At 41.7% G+C, this 18,397-nt stretch overlaps 1 protein-coding gene across 2 annotated transcripts in view; it reads right to left on the bottom strand.

The window, feature by feature from the left end:
* The window catches only part of LOC148038693 (sister chromatid cohesion 1 protein 4-like), a 69,624-nt gene extending 53,177 nt beyond the window's left edge, over window positions 1–16,447 (bottom strand). Inside the window, exon 1 of one of the 2 annotated variants that reach the window (XM_087674360.1) lies at window positions 15,467–16,447. In XM_087674360.1, coding sequence (XP_087530486.1) covers window positions 15,467–15,590 — 124 coding nt within the window. In that variant the 5' untranslated portion in view covers window positions 15,591–16,447. The remainder of the gene's footprint in view (window positions 1–15,466) is intronic. The other variant, XM_087674363.1, reaches the window with a different exon arrangement.
* Window positions 16,448–18,397: the final 1,950 nt, after the last annotated feature.

Below are 18,397 nucleotides of genomic sequence, written 5' to 3'. Positions count from 1 at the left end.
CTTTGTCATGGTCATTCACTTCCGCATTGCATCACTCTGACATCTCCGCCAGCTGTTACAGCAACCACCACCTCTTGTCTGTTAAGAATCGCATGGTGGAGGACTTGCTTGAGTTGTTGCATCAAATGCACACCATACACACGAGGAAGCTCACTCGAGAACATAAGAAGAGAAATGAAGGCCAAAACGTTTACTAATCCACTAGCGATATAACTATGTTAGTTGTACACTAAATATAATAAGTGATAAGTTAGTGACCATATAAGGATCATAATGACCACCAACATACTAAGTAAAGACATGCGGACCCATCTAGCCAAGCAATCCATCATTAATGTCCACACGTGTGGAGCTTGCCATCTCAGCACTCCCCCTCAGGCTCAATTGAATCTTTGCAACTCTAAGTAAGCTTCAAAACTTTCGAAGCTTCTCTACACCCAATACCTTTGTGAAAGTGTCAGCTATCTGATCCTATGTGATGATATATACCAAGTCAATCTCTCTTGCAAGTACATTCTCTCTCACACAAAGTGATAGTGCACCTCAATGTGTTTTGTCCTAGCATGGAATAATGGGTTCCTAACTAGCTATATGTTACTCATATTGTCATAATGAACTGGACCATCTCTCTACACATCCAAATGACCCAATCACTTTTGCAGCCATACCACCTCACATGCTACCATATCAGCACCTCTATACTCATCCTCTGTACTTGATAAAGCAACTGTAGGCTGCTTTTTGCTACTCCATGTAACTGTTGCGCTACCAAGGTAAAACATGAATCCGCTAGAAGATCTTGTCTGACATACTACCAACCCAATCTACATCTGTGTATCCAAACACCTATACATCCTTACCTACCTCATAAAAAAGTCTATAATGTAAAGTGGACTTCACATACCTCAATATGCATCCAAATGTATCCAAATGAGACTTTCTAAAAATCTGTATAGACTAACTAACAAGGCATTGTGATAGTCATGTAAATCAAACTCCCTACTATCCTCCTAAACATAACATGGTCTTCTATCTCATCTCCAACATCGACACTCAACTTCACATTTTACTCCAATGGTACTAAAAGAGGCTTACATACCGTCATGCCATACTTAGATAACATATCCAAGTCATACTGCCTTTGGGATAGCCATATACCATCATCATGTCTAATCACCTCAATACCAAGAAAGTACCTTAGCTTACCCAAATCCTTCATCTCAAACTTTTTCTTCTACAAAAAGTTCTTAACTTCAATAATCCTCCTGTCACTGCCACCTGTAATAATCAAGTCATCCACATAGATAACTATGATAACCAAGCCTGCATCTCCCTTTCTCACATAAAGTGAGTGGTCAGCATCAGAAATATAAAAGCCAATGTTGACAAGATACTCTCCGATCTTGTCAGACCATGCTCTAGGTGTTTGCTTCGACCCATAGAGCACTTTCTTTAACCTGCACACATATGTGGGATACTCTAAATCCTCCTAACCTGTTGACTGCTCCATATACATCTCTTCTTGCAATTCATCATGTAAGAAGGCATTGTTAACATCCATTTACTGTAAATTCCAACCTTTCGCTGCTGCCAAAGCAATCACACATCTAACACTTGTTATCCTAGCAATTGGGTTGAATGTCTCTTCATAATTTATACCATATATTTGAGCATAGCCTTTTGCAACCAATCTAGCCTTATACTTGCTAACCGAACCATCTGCTTGATTTTGTAAACCCACTTACAATCAATAGCTTTATTGCCCTTGTGCAAGGGAACCAAATCCCAAGTATTATTGGCTTCTAATGCAACCATCTCCTCATCCATCGTTGCATCCCAATGAGCATGACCAACAACATCGTCAAAACAAGTAGGCTCAACATTCTCAACTACTTTTTCATATAAGCATAATGGTGAGCTGCATAACCTTCAAAACCAAATCTTTTAACAAGGTATCTGACCCTACTAGATCTGCGTACCACTGAACCAGTTAATGGAGCCTTTACATTACCATGTGCTCTTTGTACACCTGGTGTTTTAACTGAAGGAATACCAAGCTCATCATCCAAACTCTCTAAACTACTAGAATCTCCATCAAATCCCAAATGACTAGTAGACGCATCATTACCGTCCAACATTTTCTTCTTTCTTTTGTTTTTACCTGCAACACTTGTAGATCCACCCGAAGATGTGGAGTTACTCCATAGTCTCCCGGACCAAGGGGTAATTGTAGATGTAGTGCCACATGATGTTTTTGGTCCACTAATGCTCTATGACTGTTGCCTTTTTTCCTGCACATAGCTATCATTATCATCATCATCATCCAATGCATCACCGCTAGATACATACCAACTACTCATCTCATAAAAAATCCCTGCTCACTCTGAACTAACCTGTGTGACAAGGTTATAACAACATACCCTTTCTGCTCTAAAAAATATTCAATAAAAATATATTTTTTAGCCTTTAATCTCGCATATGACATATGGAATACAATCAAACACTTTCAAGTTTATTACTTGTAAAGCATTCTTTGAGGATCATCCCATAAACTGCAACTATGGGAGTTCTATTTATAATATAGACAGCAATATAAACAACTTCAAACCAAAAATGTTTTGGCATATTCTTTTCAACCATCAATGCTCGTATAACTTTTACCATATGCCTATTTTTTATTTCTGCAACCCCATTTTGTTGTGGGGTATAACTACAAGTAAACTATCTTTTCATCCCATGAGACCTCAAGAAGATACTAAACTCATTAGAGAGCTACTCTCCTCCCCATATGATCTCAAGCATTTAACTCTCAAGCCTATTTCTATTTCAACCGCAACCTTGAAAGTTTTGAAGTGCTCAAATACATCACTCTTTTTCTTCATGAAATATATCCACAACTTCCTTGAACAATCATCAATGAACGTAACAAAATATTTGCTACCACAAAGAGATATGTTCTATGTAGACCCCCAAACATCTGTATATACAACATCAAGTATATTTCTACTTACATCTCTGTCATGCGAAAAAGGTTGTCTTGCTTGCTTACCAAACTGACATGCTTCACACACTTTATGAAATTCTGCAACTCTAAAAGCAGGCAACCCTGTAACCAATCCTTTGGACTACATTAATTTCAACCTTTACACACTTTCATATCCAATACATTTATGCCATATTTCAATGTCTGTAACTACTCCTTTTTCTATAGCATACATAGCAGCATTGATTGCAAAAATCCCAGCATCTAAAGTGAACATGCAACTAACTCTACTTTCTTTTGCAACCAATCTATACTTATCACTAAAGTCTTCTACAAAACAACCTTTTGCATTAAATCGAACCTACAATCCTTCCTCTACCATTTGATCAACAAACACTCAATTCTTTATGATTAATGGGACATGTAATACATTTGATAGACTCTTTGTCCAGCCATCAGGCAAGGACAAGAAAACCTTTCCAATATGTAAAATTGAATGGCGTGAATCATCACCTGTCTACACATAACATGGATTTTGTAAGTCCTACATCTCTCCAAACCATTCAGTATAACTCATCATATAATTAGATACACCTGAATCAACATATCATACATCATCATATGTCTCTTTTCCTGTAGCAACATTCATCATATGCTACATAACAAATAGACACTTATTTTTATATTCATTCTGTCGTAAAGACGATGCATAGTTTTCTTGTTGCAATTTACCACTACGGATATCATCCTTCTTAGCATAACAGTGAGGTGTAATATGATATGTTTTGACACAACAGTGACAAACAATATCAAAATTATCAGAACCTTTGTTCTACCATCCATCTCTTCCTTTAAAGCTCCCCCTGTCTCTAGTTTCCACGGCATCTTAAAACCTACGTTTCACCAAATTACTGATTTAACCTATTTTACTAATTATCACCGACACATCCCATACCACGGCCTCTCGAAGAGAATCTGTCACATCTCCTTCCTAAACTTGAGTAAAATGCTTGAACCTGTTCACCATTTCTTTCAGATGAGTCACCCTACATATTGATCTCTTCGGTAATCATGAGAGAGACCAACTCATCAAAATCTTAATATGGCTTCCATACATATACAGAGGATATAAATGATTTTCAAGCCTTTTCATTATTAAGGCCACCCAAAGTAGATGAAATCAAATCATCATCGTCAAGCATTACATCAATCGCTGCCAAAGCATATGCAATACTTCTCACCTTCAAAACATACTCATTGACAAATATTTTTTCATTTTTTCAAAGTATTCAACTCTTGCTTGAGTTGAATCTTCCGTGCCTTTGTATTTACTGAAAATATGTTCTCAAATTTTGTCCAAGCTCCAAGTGAAGTTTTTACATTCCTGATATGTCGCAGCATAGTATTATCAATGATTGCAGATAGTCAATGCATCATCTTTTTGTCCTTTGCATTCAATTCTTTCCACACCTTTAATTCATCTGCAGTCGCAAGGTTACTTAGCTCTTGCTCTTTTTCTTCACCTGAAACGAACTCATAAAGGTCTTTTCCAATAAGAAAGTTTGTCACATGAAACTTCCATGATGAGTAGTTATTCTTATTCGACTTCTCAATTATGGAGTTTCCACTATTATCTATCATTATCACAAAAATGATACAAAATAAGCAAGTCTTCTGCAACCTTTCACAACAAATACACAGTAATACACCAAGCAACCCTTTTCACTGACTACTCAACAATACATATAATTTGTAACATGTTTGCATATAAAACTTATGTTTGCTTCTTGGCAAAGACTTCAAAAATTATAGATTTGAAATCTGTAACCTGTGCACCCGCTTTCAGCCGACACAGCTGAAATTGTAGTATACCCTGAAACTATTGTCCGCAACCTTGCGTGTTTACAACAGGGCCCGAAATGGCCTCAGTTGGCCAAAAGACATGTAGATAAGGCTTATATGCAAAATATACATTGCTCTACTCGCATACCAAACCTCACAACAATATGAGACTTTTACTCTATTCTATTTCCGATGCCTCCACAAGCACTATCCAAGAGAAAGAGTGGAAGAATGGGAGTACTTCTTACCCATTGCTTGCTTGCTTGAATCCTTGCTGCTTCTCCTTCACTTCAGTCTTCAAAACTAGCCTCTCTCAATGACGCTACTCTGATACCATATTAAGAATCGCGTGGTGGGGGACTTGGTTGACCTATTGCGCCAAACATATACCATACACACAAGAGAAAGCTCACTCAAAAACACAAGAAGAGAGATAGAGGCCAAAACGTGTTCTTGTTGGTTTCTTCTTCCTCTTTCACACACAACACAATGTACAAAAAGTATAGATAAGATACAACATAAAGAAAAGTAGCCTACTAAGTCAAACAGTGCATAATTGACTATACTAATTGACTAGTACTATACCTATACCAGCTATAGGTAGGTGCAACAAACTAAATATAATAAGTGATAAGTAAGTGGTCATGTGAGGATCGTAATAACCACTAACGTGCTAAGTGTAGAGGTGTGGATCAATCTAGCCGAGCGATCCATTATCAATATTCGCACGTGTTAAGCTTGCCATCCCAACACTATTGCAACAACCAGCTATCCCATCAGCCAGCGGCGCCCAATCAACAACCGCTTAGTAACTCCACCATCCGCCAGCCCAGCTACATCGCTGCTACCCTGCCCTATTGCTAGCCACTAGGCTACGCTGCCAATCTCACCAGCATGTCCTGTCTACCGCTTGCAACCTATCCACACCACCCGTCTGCAACCAGAGTATGTTGTCCGCTAGCCTAGATAATCCTGCCTGCAACATCAACATCCAAGCTCGTCCGTCTCCAGCCATTAGCAGCTCCGCCAACTATCTTAACAGCTCCGACTACCATGTCAATGTTCATTTGGCTCGTTCTTAGCTGTTACAGATATATCTTATTATTTTATTCAAAATATCAAAGCCAAAGCAAAGGGCTTTTGCAGGGAAAGGTCGATTTCTTCTTCAGCAAGTGCTTTAGTGCACAAATTGCAGAAATTTGTTGGAATTTAGGTCAAGAAATTCGGGGCTTTTGTATGTTTGGCAAACATTGGCATATGTAATGAAGTTTCAATCTGAAATTGACTGAAATCTTGCACCTTGGATGGTCAAATTTTGGGGCTTTTGTGTTTTTAGTGCTGCTGACCATTGTCCTTGCATTGGGCAGCGTGTTGCCTGCTGAAATCTGAAAAATTTCAGCACACTGAGGCATTAGTAGTCAAGTGTGACACAATTTAGTTCATTATAGCTTGGCATTTGCTGTAATCTCTAGAAATTTGCAGATTTCAAGTCATGCCAGCTTTTGTTATCGCTCTTGTGCATTTTGAGAGAGTGACATTTATCATGGCAAATCAAGGACTGAGTGATGTCTTCACTTATGTATCAAAAGAGGATAGAGTGGATGGTAACAACTATTCTCTATGGTCCTTCATGATGAAGAATGTGCTTCTTGCTAAACATATTTGGAATTATGTCAGTGGGGAAGAAGTCCCGTAATGATAGGGCTCCTGCAACTACTCAACAAGGAGGTCATGGTCAAACACAAGCTCCCTTTCAGCCACCACACCAAAGAACAATTGTACAGAAGGCTTGGGACATTAGGGATGCCCAAGCATTGTCACTTATTGCATTGGCAATTCAGCGGTCTATGATCGCGCATATCTAGTCTGCTACGACTTCACAAGTAGCATGGCTTACACTTGAGCATATGTTTGCTGGAAAAAATGATACTTGCATTTCCTTTTTAAAGGAGCTTGAAAATGTGAAGATGAAAGAAGGGATGCTATGCAAGATCACCTTAATAAAATTCACGACTTCGTGAGCAGTTGATGAATGTAGATGAGTATTATTCTGATGCTCAAATGATCTCTACTACTTTGAATTATTTTCCACCTTCTTATTTGGCCTTTCATACGGCATTGAATCTTACAATGCAAATTTCTATGCAACCACTTACTTTTCTATAGTTAGTTACCTTGTTGCGGAAGAACAACAAACAAGGAAGAATAGTGGGGTGGATGTTGTAGCTTTTGAACATGCTCTTATGGCAAGATAGAAGGGCAAGGGCAAGCTGTCCAAGAATGTTCTGCAGATTTTTGGAAGTTCAGAAACTTCACAGAACAACAAGAAGCACGGGGCACACAAGCCAAGAAGGGCAAGTGCCACTATTGTAAAAGGCCAGGTCATTATATCACAAAATGCAAGAAATGCATTGCCAAGGAGAAAAATAAGTCCGGGATGTCAATTTCAGATGCACCTTCTACTACTACTGCTACAAAGTCCGCATCATTCATCATTGACCGTGACAACTGTTTTTACACTTGCAATTATGATTCTTCTTGGGCAAATAGAGCATTCAGCTATACAAAGGATGCTAGCACTTGGTTCTTTGACAATGGTGATTCTAAGCACATTACATCCCGCAAGGATTTGTTTATCTTTGTTGTTGCAACTCCTGTTGGCAAATTAGTGCAATGTGTCAACGATGCATCTTATCCTATTAGAGGTGTTGGAGAGATTATCTTTAAAGCCATTGATGGCTCTACTCTCCGTTTGCAAGATGCTTTATATGCGCTAGGGAAAAAGAAGAATTTGCTATTCATTTCCTCATTGGCAAAATGTGGAATGCAAGTTACTTTTGATGATAATAAATGCATGGTCAAGGATAAGGAATTCTTGACTTTGGTACTCACTAGCATATTATGTCATGGACTTTATGAGTTATATGCTCATTCAATTGATTAGTCAATTTATTTGGCATCTACTATTACTCTTGCTATGTCGCAGGCAGAGTTATGGCATGCTCGCATGGGGCATGTGAACTATGGCAGTTTGATGATTATGCAACGTACTCAAAATCTGCAAGGCTTACCTCTCTTGGAGAGACCTCTTAAGCACATTTGTGAGGGATGCATTTTGGGAAAAATACATCGGTTTTCTTTCCTTGTGATATTGCTTTTCAACCTATGGCCAAGTTGCAAATTGTGCATTCAGATGTATGTGGACCCATACAGACAAAGTCATTGGGTGGATGTTATTATTTCGCCACCTTCATTGATGACTCTACTCGTTTTTGTTGGGCTTATTCATTGGTGAAAAAGTCAAAAGTGTATGATGCATTTTTGGCTTTTACTGCACTTATGGAAAATCAATCTGGCTATCAAATTAAGACTCTCCGTTCAGACCAAGGAGAAAAATATATGTCTTTTGCTGAATAATTTTTTGAAGCAAAAAGGCATTGCACACATCAATATACTTCTGTATATACTCCACAACAAAATGGGGTTGCAAAAAGGAAGAATCAATCACTCATGGAGATGGCCAAATGTATGCTAAACGCTAAAAATTTGCCACATGGATTTTGGATGGAAGCAATTATGTGCGCTTGTCATGTTTTGAACAGATGCCCTACAAATTGAAAAATATAGCACCTTTTGAGGCTTGGAACAACCAAAAACCTTCGATTGCTCACTTTTGCACTTTTGGATGTCTTGCATATGCTCATATTTCCAAATTATTGAGAAAAAAGTTGGACAATAAAGCTGTCAAGTGCATATTTGTGTCAAAGTGAGGTGTTGCAGAAGCGTATGACCAAGACTGAGAGTAAACAGAGAGAGAAGAGAGAGAAAGAGACAGTGGAACACAAAATCTGCAATGATGAATGCTTTATAAAGAAGCGAATATGTACACAGGCACAAAGTGTATGTCTACGTATGTCTCCACCTCGAAGATCTCACGAGCTGTGAACCTCAAAGTATGTGCAACAATCTTCATGATCAGCAATTTGGAAACCTGTGATTAACATATGTGAAAGTGTGTGGAGATTGGGTAGTATAAATAGCCCAAAAAGAAATGCTAAAAATAATGCAAGTCGATTGCATTATTAAATGCAGTCGACTATACACAAACTAGCCAACTGCTCCTACTGTGCCACATGGCACCTGCGATGACTACGACCTGCTATACGACCAGACTGCCACGTGTCCTGCCTGCTATGACTACACAGAAATCCTGCCTTCTCCACCACACAAAACTGCTCGCAAGTGCCTATCTTACAAGAAATGCATATGTACACAACCTATCTGATGAATGCATGTCCAAGGGATGACAATCTCTACGCCCCCTCTTAGATCCTGGATGTGGCAGCAAACTGAGGGATCTTGAATGCTATCAAAGTAAAGCATGAGAAAGCACCTTCGTAAACAAGAGTGTGCAACGGAAAGAGGTAAGTAAACACGAAGAGGAGACAAAGAGAATGCAAGAGAGAGAAAGAACAATGTGACTCCAATGGCTGAAAGTACAAGGTTGCAACAGCCAGCCTCAACACATAGCTCTACGCGTCAATGTGGGTGCCACATGGCAACAAGGGGATGAGAGAATGAGGAGGGGTGGCTAATTACAAAGGATCCATGATGGATAGTAGATAATAAAAGTGGGAAGGTAGGCTAGCTATGTATAGGTGAAAAAGAGGGAAAACCCTAAATGTGGCCAAACCCCTAAAAAATAGCCAAAAGTGCACAAAAACAAATGTGCCCTCCATCTAAAGTGTCTAAAACACATAAAATGACAGACAGACAATGTCAAAGCTCCTAATATCCTCATCTAACTCAAACTAAGGCTCACAAGCAGGAGATGACCACACAAGACACATAAGACTACTAACAAAAACACCATTGATAAAAGAGCAGCCACCACTCGAGTCCTTTATAGTTTTCTCCTCCTCCTCCTTGGTGTCCTTCTCATCCTTGTCTTCCAGAGAGTCTTTCTTCGAATGACCTCTCTTACCATATGTGTGGCAAGTAGACTCCTTGTCCTTGTTTTATCATCCTTCTTCTTGTCCTTCCCTTACATTAGGGAATTCTAACCTATAAGAGCCTCCAATTTCTAAGGATTGAGTCTCTTCAATTGCTCCTCTTGGCCCAAGACCATAGGAACCAGCTCTTCCTACTTATGGGTATTGAGAAACCCTTCACCCGCAGTTTGCGTTTTTTGCATTTCTGCGTTTTGCATTTAGGGTTTGCAGCCCCAAAAACGGGTGCCATCCTAGATTGACTATGCCTATTTATAGGCCACTCTTTCATTCATTCCTCACGACTTATTCATTCAGTTCGTCACCTCTTCTCTCCAACCTCTCCACTACCCTCACACCCCTTCAGGAGGACATTGCGGTTTGTGGTTCGTGGCTGTCTTCATCATCTTCCTTGTGCTACGGCACCCTTGTTCCCTTGTATCACATTCACTCCATGATTCAAAACTTCATCATTCCATTCATTAGATTTTCTTCTCTCTTCTCTTCTCTTCTCCATGCTTGCTGAGTTCACTCCGCGTTCCTCCCCGCCAACCCACTGTCTTGCTGGTACGTCATCTTTCACCCCCTCTCAGGCCCAAAAAGGGGAACAAGAGAAGAGTGAGGTGGAGATGCAATGCTTATGCAGCAGGTGCCACTTGGACAATGTCCCTCGTGGGGAAATTGTCCACTTACCCAAGCGCCCTAGTACAAAGATGATGAAAACATGCAATGCATAGGAGGAATGTCCTACTTTGTGTGGTGCCGAGAACCATAAGGATATGCCCGTACTCGATCTCAGGAGGTGGCTCCATATTGACCAAGTAACCAAGGCAAGAAGAAGAAGAGGAGGAAGAAGATGTAGAGGATTCCTCAAATCCAAGAGTTCCACCTGAAAGGTAACCTGCAGTAAAGAACAGTAGACAAAGTGAACTGGAGAACCCGAAACCAAACCTCGAGAGAGAAGCCACTAGCTCCATGCATCCATGCTGGAAGGAATATGAAGGCCTCGTCACCAAGTCGCGGCTGAACCTCCGAGGGCCAGATCTAGGTGGTACCTGAAGATCCTGGGTATCAATAGAAGAGATGACTCGTCGAAGACAACCACCCCAAGAAAGTAGAGGATGGGTGAAGAACTTCATGGGGAGTAGGTTCCCCCTCTGAGGTGGGAGATGAAGGGGCCCCCCCTGAAGTCGAAGAAGAAGTAGATGCCCCCTCTGAGGGCAAAGAAATAACATCCCCCTCTGAAGTAGATAGGGAATCCAAAAATTTATGAACCACGGACTCCAAAATGTCTGACGACAAAGAAAGGGTCACCGATTGTGCCAAAGAAGGTATCTGGGGTGCCGAAGAGGAAGCCAAAAGCACCCAGAAGTGGCCTCTCGAACCTGAGTGGAAGAGGGTGGAGAAGGAGGCTCAGGATGAACCAAGGGTGGAGAAGGGTGGGGCTCAGAATGAGCAAGAGGTGGGTAACAGTCGCTATCTCTCAGTGGAGCAGACTAGGTAGCCGAAGAAGAGGAAGGAGTCGAGCAACCACTGTCTCTCGAAGGAGTAGACTGACGAAGAGACAGTATCAAACAATCACTGTCTCTCAATGGAGTGGACTGCAGATCCGTAGGTCATGAAAGCCATTGTACCTGAAAATAAGTGGGAGAAGATTGTCGCTGACATTGCGACGATCCCCAGGAGGTCGTAGCACGAGATGATCCTCCATGTGCTCGAAAGGACTTAGTGCGCATCGGATGTGTCTTATTGCCTTGAGTATAGTACTCTGATAGCCGATGCAAAACGATCTCTGTGGCCCAAAAAGGAGAGGTGGCACAAGGAGTGCCTGGTGGAAGATGCATATACTCCGGGGGGTGGGGAGTAAAGGTCGAAGTCGGCAAGCATCGGTGGTGTGTCTGGTGATGCCTCAGTAGGAGCACCCAGTAGCCTGGACATCTGTTGATAAAGAAGCCATGGATACCAGTGTGCCTTGCTGAAGAAGGAAGAGGTCAGCCACCCACCATGAACCACGAACCGCAATGTCCGCCTCAAGGGGTGTGAGGGTTGTGTGAACCACGAACCGCAATATCTGTCTCAAGGGGTGAAAAGGCAATGGAAGGGCTGGAAGTGAGCTACTTGTGGGAGGAGGATGCGACCAGCAATAAGAGATTGCAACCAGTAGAAAAACGCAAGTGAGGAGAGAGAAAGACTAAAAACGCAAGCAAGACAGCCTGCAGGAGAGAGAAAGACTAAAAACGCAGGGAGCAGGATTGTGATGACGTGATAGGCTGTACGGCAACAGGTCTGCACAGGAACAGCAATTGCCTGACTGAAATTAGCTACAAATTGCATGAAGAGGGCTGAAAATCAAGTGCCAACTGATGGAGACAGCAGTGGACAGCTTCGGCCAAGATATCCTCCACATGTGGGTAGCAAGCTGAAACACCTGAAATCTGCAAAAACGAGATTTTGATGCAGCGGAAGAAGAAGAGAAGTGAATGCTGAACCCGCCACCAGTCTTTGCTTTACTGGAGTGGAGGATCTTCGCTGCTAGGTAAGCAAATCCAACTCTGATACCATGTCAAAAGATGACATACCAGCAAGACAGTAGGGTTGGCGCGGAGGAAGACGGAGTGAACTCGCCAAACATGGACAAGAGAAGAGAAGAGAGAAGAAACTCTAATGAATGGAATGATGAAGTTCCGAATCATGGAGTGAATGTGTACAAGGGAACAAGGGTGCCGTAGCACAAGGAAGATGATGAAGACAGCCACGAACCACGAACCGCAATGTCCTCCTAAAGGGGTGTGAGGATAGTGGAGAGGTTGGAGAGAAGAGGTGACAAACTGAATGAATGAGCCGTGAGGAATGAATGAAAGAGAGGCCTATAAATAGGCACAGTCAATCTAGGATGGTGCCCCTTTTTGGGGCTGCAAACCCCAAATGCAAAACGCGGAAACGCAAAAACGCAAACTGCGGGTGAAGGATGAAGGCTTTCTCAACAATGGGTCTCCATATGCCTTGAAGAAATCAAGGTGGAATAGGACACATTGCATCCGAGTGGCAATTTGACAACAAAGTGATCACCATGTCCTTGAGATTTGGATGTAATAGCCTTTCCAACATTCTAAGCCTACATCTGCCATTGCCAAAGCTTATTAACATGCTCATGCATAGAGGTGGACTTGTTCGGGTTCAAACCCTCTTCTCCTACTTTGACAGTTGTTCCTACACAAAAGCAGCAAATAAATCTCCTTTCCCACGTCTTCGCTTGCTCCAAGCCTGGCGTCAATGTGCAGCCCTCCTGCTTGCACTTGAATGCTGAAAATGCAGCCCTGGTGTCATGCGAGACCTCCTCTTCAGGTCTACCCATGATCAATCAGCCCCTAAACACTACTTTGGTAGTTGCGTTTAGAATGCTGAAGACTGCATAGAATGAACACTGAATACAGAAGGCAGTATGTACAACGGGCTGTGAGAATATATACAGCCGAAGATCTCTCTCAATTTGCACGAGAAACAAGTGAAAATGACCAGGTAAGAAGTCCACTATAAATAACAAAAAACAATGAATAAAATGATGCAGGTCGGCCAGTAAAAAACTGGCCAACTGCAGCAAATTGTCAGGCTTATGCCACATGGCACAGTCCACCTGCTGCCCACTAACCAACTGTTGCCTAGACTGCCCAACTGTCTTGCCCGCTGCCCATGATGACATGGCGACTGTCCTGCTGCCCAGGCGACTGCATACCTACCCAACCTGTTCCTAGGAGTACACCATGATGCTGACCTCAACCGCCCTGCCCGAGCCTGTGCCCATCCAGGAGGTGACCAAATCTCTAACAATCTAATGCATATGACTACCTCTCGCTTTTCCTAAATGTTATTCCCCATAACCAGCAACATTGCAATGAGATTTTGAGGTAAGTCAACAGCACTTGCTCACTTCAAAATTGAGTTAGGATTAGGTAGAGGTATACGCAGAAAATGACTCCATGTTTGAGTTGTTTATGATCATAAAGCCCATGAAGTAAGATGATGTGACTATGTCTAAAGCAAAGCTTCATGGTTAGGAGTGTTAATATTATCTAGGCAGTTTGAAGGAGGACAAGGTTGGTCATGATTCAGAGATGCAATTGTACCCAAAGTAGAATATCCTAGCAAGATTACAAATCATTTCATGGCAGAACTCAATGGTGAAATCTTACCAAAGTCTTTTTTACATCAATATCCCACTTATGGTGAAATCTTGCCAAACTTCAAAGTCTTTTTTACATCAATATCCCAACTATGGGTAGGCCTATGGTTTCGTAGACAACCCTTCGACTCAAAACAGATATGGTTGAAAATTTTGTTAACATGATGCCCCAATCTCATGCATAGCATTAGATTTTGATAAGCTTACAATATAATCCCAATTCTTTTTCACGAAATATCCAACTTAGAATGTTTTGCTCTTCTCGCATCCCTTGGGAGTGCAAACTTTGAGGCTGATCTTGAACTCCCAAGCTACAATAATAGGTTCCAGAGACTTCGTCACTTGAGCTACTCCATTGAGGCCATCTTGGGAGACTCACGCAATGTTGATTCATCCATCCACCAAGGGGCAAAGTTCTCAAATATTGTGGTTCCCTATTCTAAAAGCACCTTTTTGACTCCAGTTGAGTTATGAAAATATTCCCTTTCGCATCTATACCTTTGTATCTCTATGAAATCCAGGGAACATTGGAGTGCTTGAGGCCCTTACAGCTAGTTGGCTTGAGCACCTAGGCCCTAGGCCAAGGTGCACGACATCTGTCTCATTTTAGTTCTCATATCAAGACATTAGAATTTTCTTTTGCAACCTTATATAGTGGTCCCCACTGTCTCTATATATAGAAACTACTGTATCCCACATGTCATTGCTGCTCAGATAGTGTCTCTTTCCGCCATAGAAACCAACACTAATGGTCAGACTACTTCCATCAAACCATGAATTACATAGTCATGAAATTGTGCCTGACAGTGGTAAGCTATTATCTTCCAAGTTGACGATATTCCAATCAGTGGCTGGGTCTCTTTTGGTCTTCAAACTATATTAGCACGGATTTCATTTCACAATAAAACTGGGAAGGAGGGCTGCTATATCCCTTCCAAATTTACACAACATACTCACAATATATTTTTTAAACTTCATAGTGTTTAATGAGGACCACAAATCATGATTCAATCTGGTTTATTGGAACACTTTATACAAAATAAGCAATGCTGTTGAATATTAACTCTTATCTACTTCACATGTTCAGTAAATAGCTTTGCAAGTTTTGTGGTTCATCGTCACAAAATTGACAATGACAAAGGCCAAGAGCTCCCTAAACCATCTTAAACAAACTATGTTTCAAAATGTGGAGCAACTGTTGCTCAAGTAATTTCTAGACTGTGATTCATCTCAGCAGACATTACATGTAGTAGGCACAGACTGCAAAAACATTAATTACACCGAGTTTAAGAAATTGAAAAATCCAAATCATCTGTGCACATCCTACATGTATGGCTTTCACTAAGATCAACATTGAAGCATGTCTACCACCGATTCATGACATTTTGACTGACGGTCTATTCAAGCTTGACTTTGCAATCAGATAAATTACAACCAGGTAACCTCCACTGAGTAAGTAGAGAAAGAACTAACCAACTGAGACTCCAATATTTGTTTCTGCAACCTGGTTTTTGCGGAGTTTCCTCTCTAAATGAGCTGCAATCCACAGGGTCCCTAAAGGCCCTTTCTTGGCAAGGATGAACTGAGAATAGAACATATTTGCTCTAATCCTGTGAAGGAAGACTATCAAATGAAGCTGCAATTTCGCCTGCAAAAATCTGAAATTTGGGTACAGTCGCCTTTCTTAATGTTTGCACACTGTCTGGTAGACGCACTTTAGCTGCACTTGCAGTTTGCTAAGCCTGAGAGTAGCATTTGAGCTTGCGGATTTCATCAAAACCTGTCTCCTTTTCTTAACTTTTGCACTTTCCTCCAACCTAAACTTCAAATGACAGATCGCAGTCCACGGTTCATCGAATGCGTCAGAATCACCACCTCGCGTCCCTTTGAGCACGAATGCTTTTACCCTATTGTGAGGTCTGTCAAGTCCCTGCACCTTCATCACTGGTGGCGTGAGCTCAAATGAAGAAACAGAGGCCAATTCTCTCCCCTGTCATGCTTCCCTTTGAAAAAAATGGCCACAGGAGTGACGGATCAGGGAGGGTAGGACAGTAAAGTTTGACGACCGAAGGGGATATTCGATGGCAGACGTGAATAAAGTGCGGGTGAGGCGCAGGGAGTGCAAATTGGGGCAAAATTGGAGATGGACGTGAACTCTTCTCTGACTGACAGAAACGGTGTGTTCTGGGACAAACAGGGGAAAGGCACGAGGCCCTAGGAGGAGTGTGCCTAGAGATGGATGCCTGCAGAAGCTCACTCTCAACGGGATCTAAGGAATTACTGTGTGCGGGGTGGAGAGGTAAAAGGGGAAATGACCGCAGCAGGGTGAGAAACAGGGGACAGGGGAGAGGGCATTATAGTGGTGGGGGGGGAGGGGGGTAGCTAGGCTTGCCAACAATCGAATCTGCGGGTTTGGTGAAGCGAGAGGGGGAGGGGGGGAAGCAAATGAAGATTGAGGCAAAGGAAAAGGGGAAAAGGTGAAATTGGGAGAAAACAGGGGACACCCGTGCGTGTGGGGGGGAGAGAGAGAGAGAGAGAGAGAGAGAGAGTCAAACTGGATAATTGATTTATGCTTAACTCGACACGCAGGTCTCAGGAGAAGAAATTCGATGCAAAAGTCAAGAAATTGAGCCACCTACGAAATTAACACCGAAGAAAATGGCTGCAAACAGGGGCGGGGGGGGGGGGGGGCAGGGGAGAATCAGCAGTATGAGAGAGAGAGAGAGAGAGAGTGTGTGTGTGTGTGTGTGTGTGTGCCTCCCTTCCCTTTGATTTAAGAAAAGGCCTTTTTGTCCCTACCTCAGCTACATCAAGTACAAATAATCAGCACATGGGAGAGCCGATGCATCATACATGTGTAGGCATCTCTCTCTCTCTCTCTCATCGGATGGATAGCCTACATATTATAGAAAGGCTTTACAGTTCCAGGTCCTTTTCGTTCTCCTCATCCGGATTCAGACTCTCTCTCTCTCTCTCTCTCTCTCTCTCTCGCCCCCCTGCAATTTTTAACGGCCATGGCAGCCTCGCATCATCCACACTCCAAGACACGGGTTGAAACAATACAAATAGCCAGCCAGCCAGCCATGGATTTGTGATGGTACCCTCTAGGCTCTCCCCATTCCCCAACTTATAACCCTCATCCACTTTTATCCCTGTCCACATGGTTCCATGGATTTGTACTCCCACTTTGTTCTATTTTAAAATGCCATGCCATTGTGGCAATTTTTATCTGACCCCCAAAGGACTCTTCATCCTAAAGAATAAGGCTTCTTGGAGGTGCACAATTCAGGGGATTCGAACTACAAACTATCTAAAACTCGCCCACCCACCCTACCATAACCAAGCTACTGCTCCTAACACTCACTTGTTCTCTTCTTAGCTACTAAGGAAGCAAGCATGTGGCTTTAGAGGGCATTTTTTGTTGCATTTATTTTCATTTTGACCCTCGACAAGGCAACATGGTTGATTACACAAGCTAAATTTTCTTTTGTTTTTCCCCCGTCATCTAAAGATCAAATTTGATGCATCATGGCAACAAATTTTGCAGCATCTAAGAAAAGCAATCCATAACAGGCTAAGTGTACAACTACAGGCCCCTTTACCCTAAGAGGTTCTATGCACCAATTGGGTTTGTGGCTTGCCATGAATCTCTAGTGCCACCCTCCATCTCTGAACAAGACCTAATAGAATAAAAGTTTGCAAACTTTTTCTTTTCTCAAGGATGAATGCAAAATTTGTGTGACATCTAATGTAGTGTGTATTTAATGCAAAGGGCATAGTTTTTATTCCCTCATGTGAAGTCCCCCTTAACTCTCGTGTGAAGCCCCTCTAACTCGCATATCTAAAGGTCTTTGGCAATGGTCTTGGACTCACAACCAAATATTTTGATCACATAACCATGCCCTATCCACATTATGGCATCCTCCATGCCTTAGATCGTTTTCAGAATTCCATCCAATCTGGAGTTTTTAGTTATATACCCAAGTGCCATGACACATCAAACAAAGGACAAAATATTTCTTCATCTTACATTTATGAGTCATGAAGAACGCATGACTATCATTTTATTCACCATCAATTATCAAAACCTTTGAAGGGTAACAGTTGAATACTTATTCTATGTATAACCTTATCAACTATTGCAAGGTGATGACTAAATTTATATTCTTGTTCCTCTCATGTCATCGATATTGTAGTGACTACTTGAGCTTGGTCTTCAGACAATAGTCCTATAATAGCTAGGTCAAAGGTTATTGCTAGTGTAATTATTATGGCAACAATTTGTTGAAAGCATGAAGCAATTGTTTGATCAATCTATTGGGCCATTTCTTCTTCCATTTCTATGATTGCGTATGGAATTAAATTTTAGATAACATTTCTAAAAATTGAAACCTTGTGTTGAAA

Source organism: Lygodium microphyllum, chromosome 3 (genome assembly GCF_053477565.2).
Source record: "Lygodium microphyllum isolate KBCC chromosome 3, Lygodium_microphyllum_v1.1.10, whole genome shotgun sequence".
NCBI classification, from domain to species: Eukaryota; Viridiplantae; Streptophyta; class Polypodiopsida; order Schizaeales; family Lygodiaceae; genus Lygodium; species Lygodium microphyllum.
This window is presented reverse-complemented; position numbering and strand designations above follow the sequence as displayed.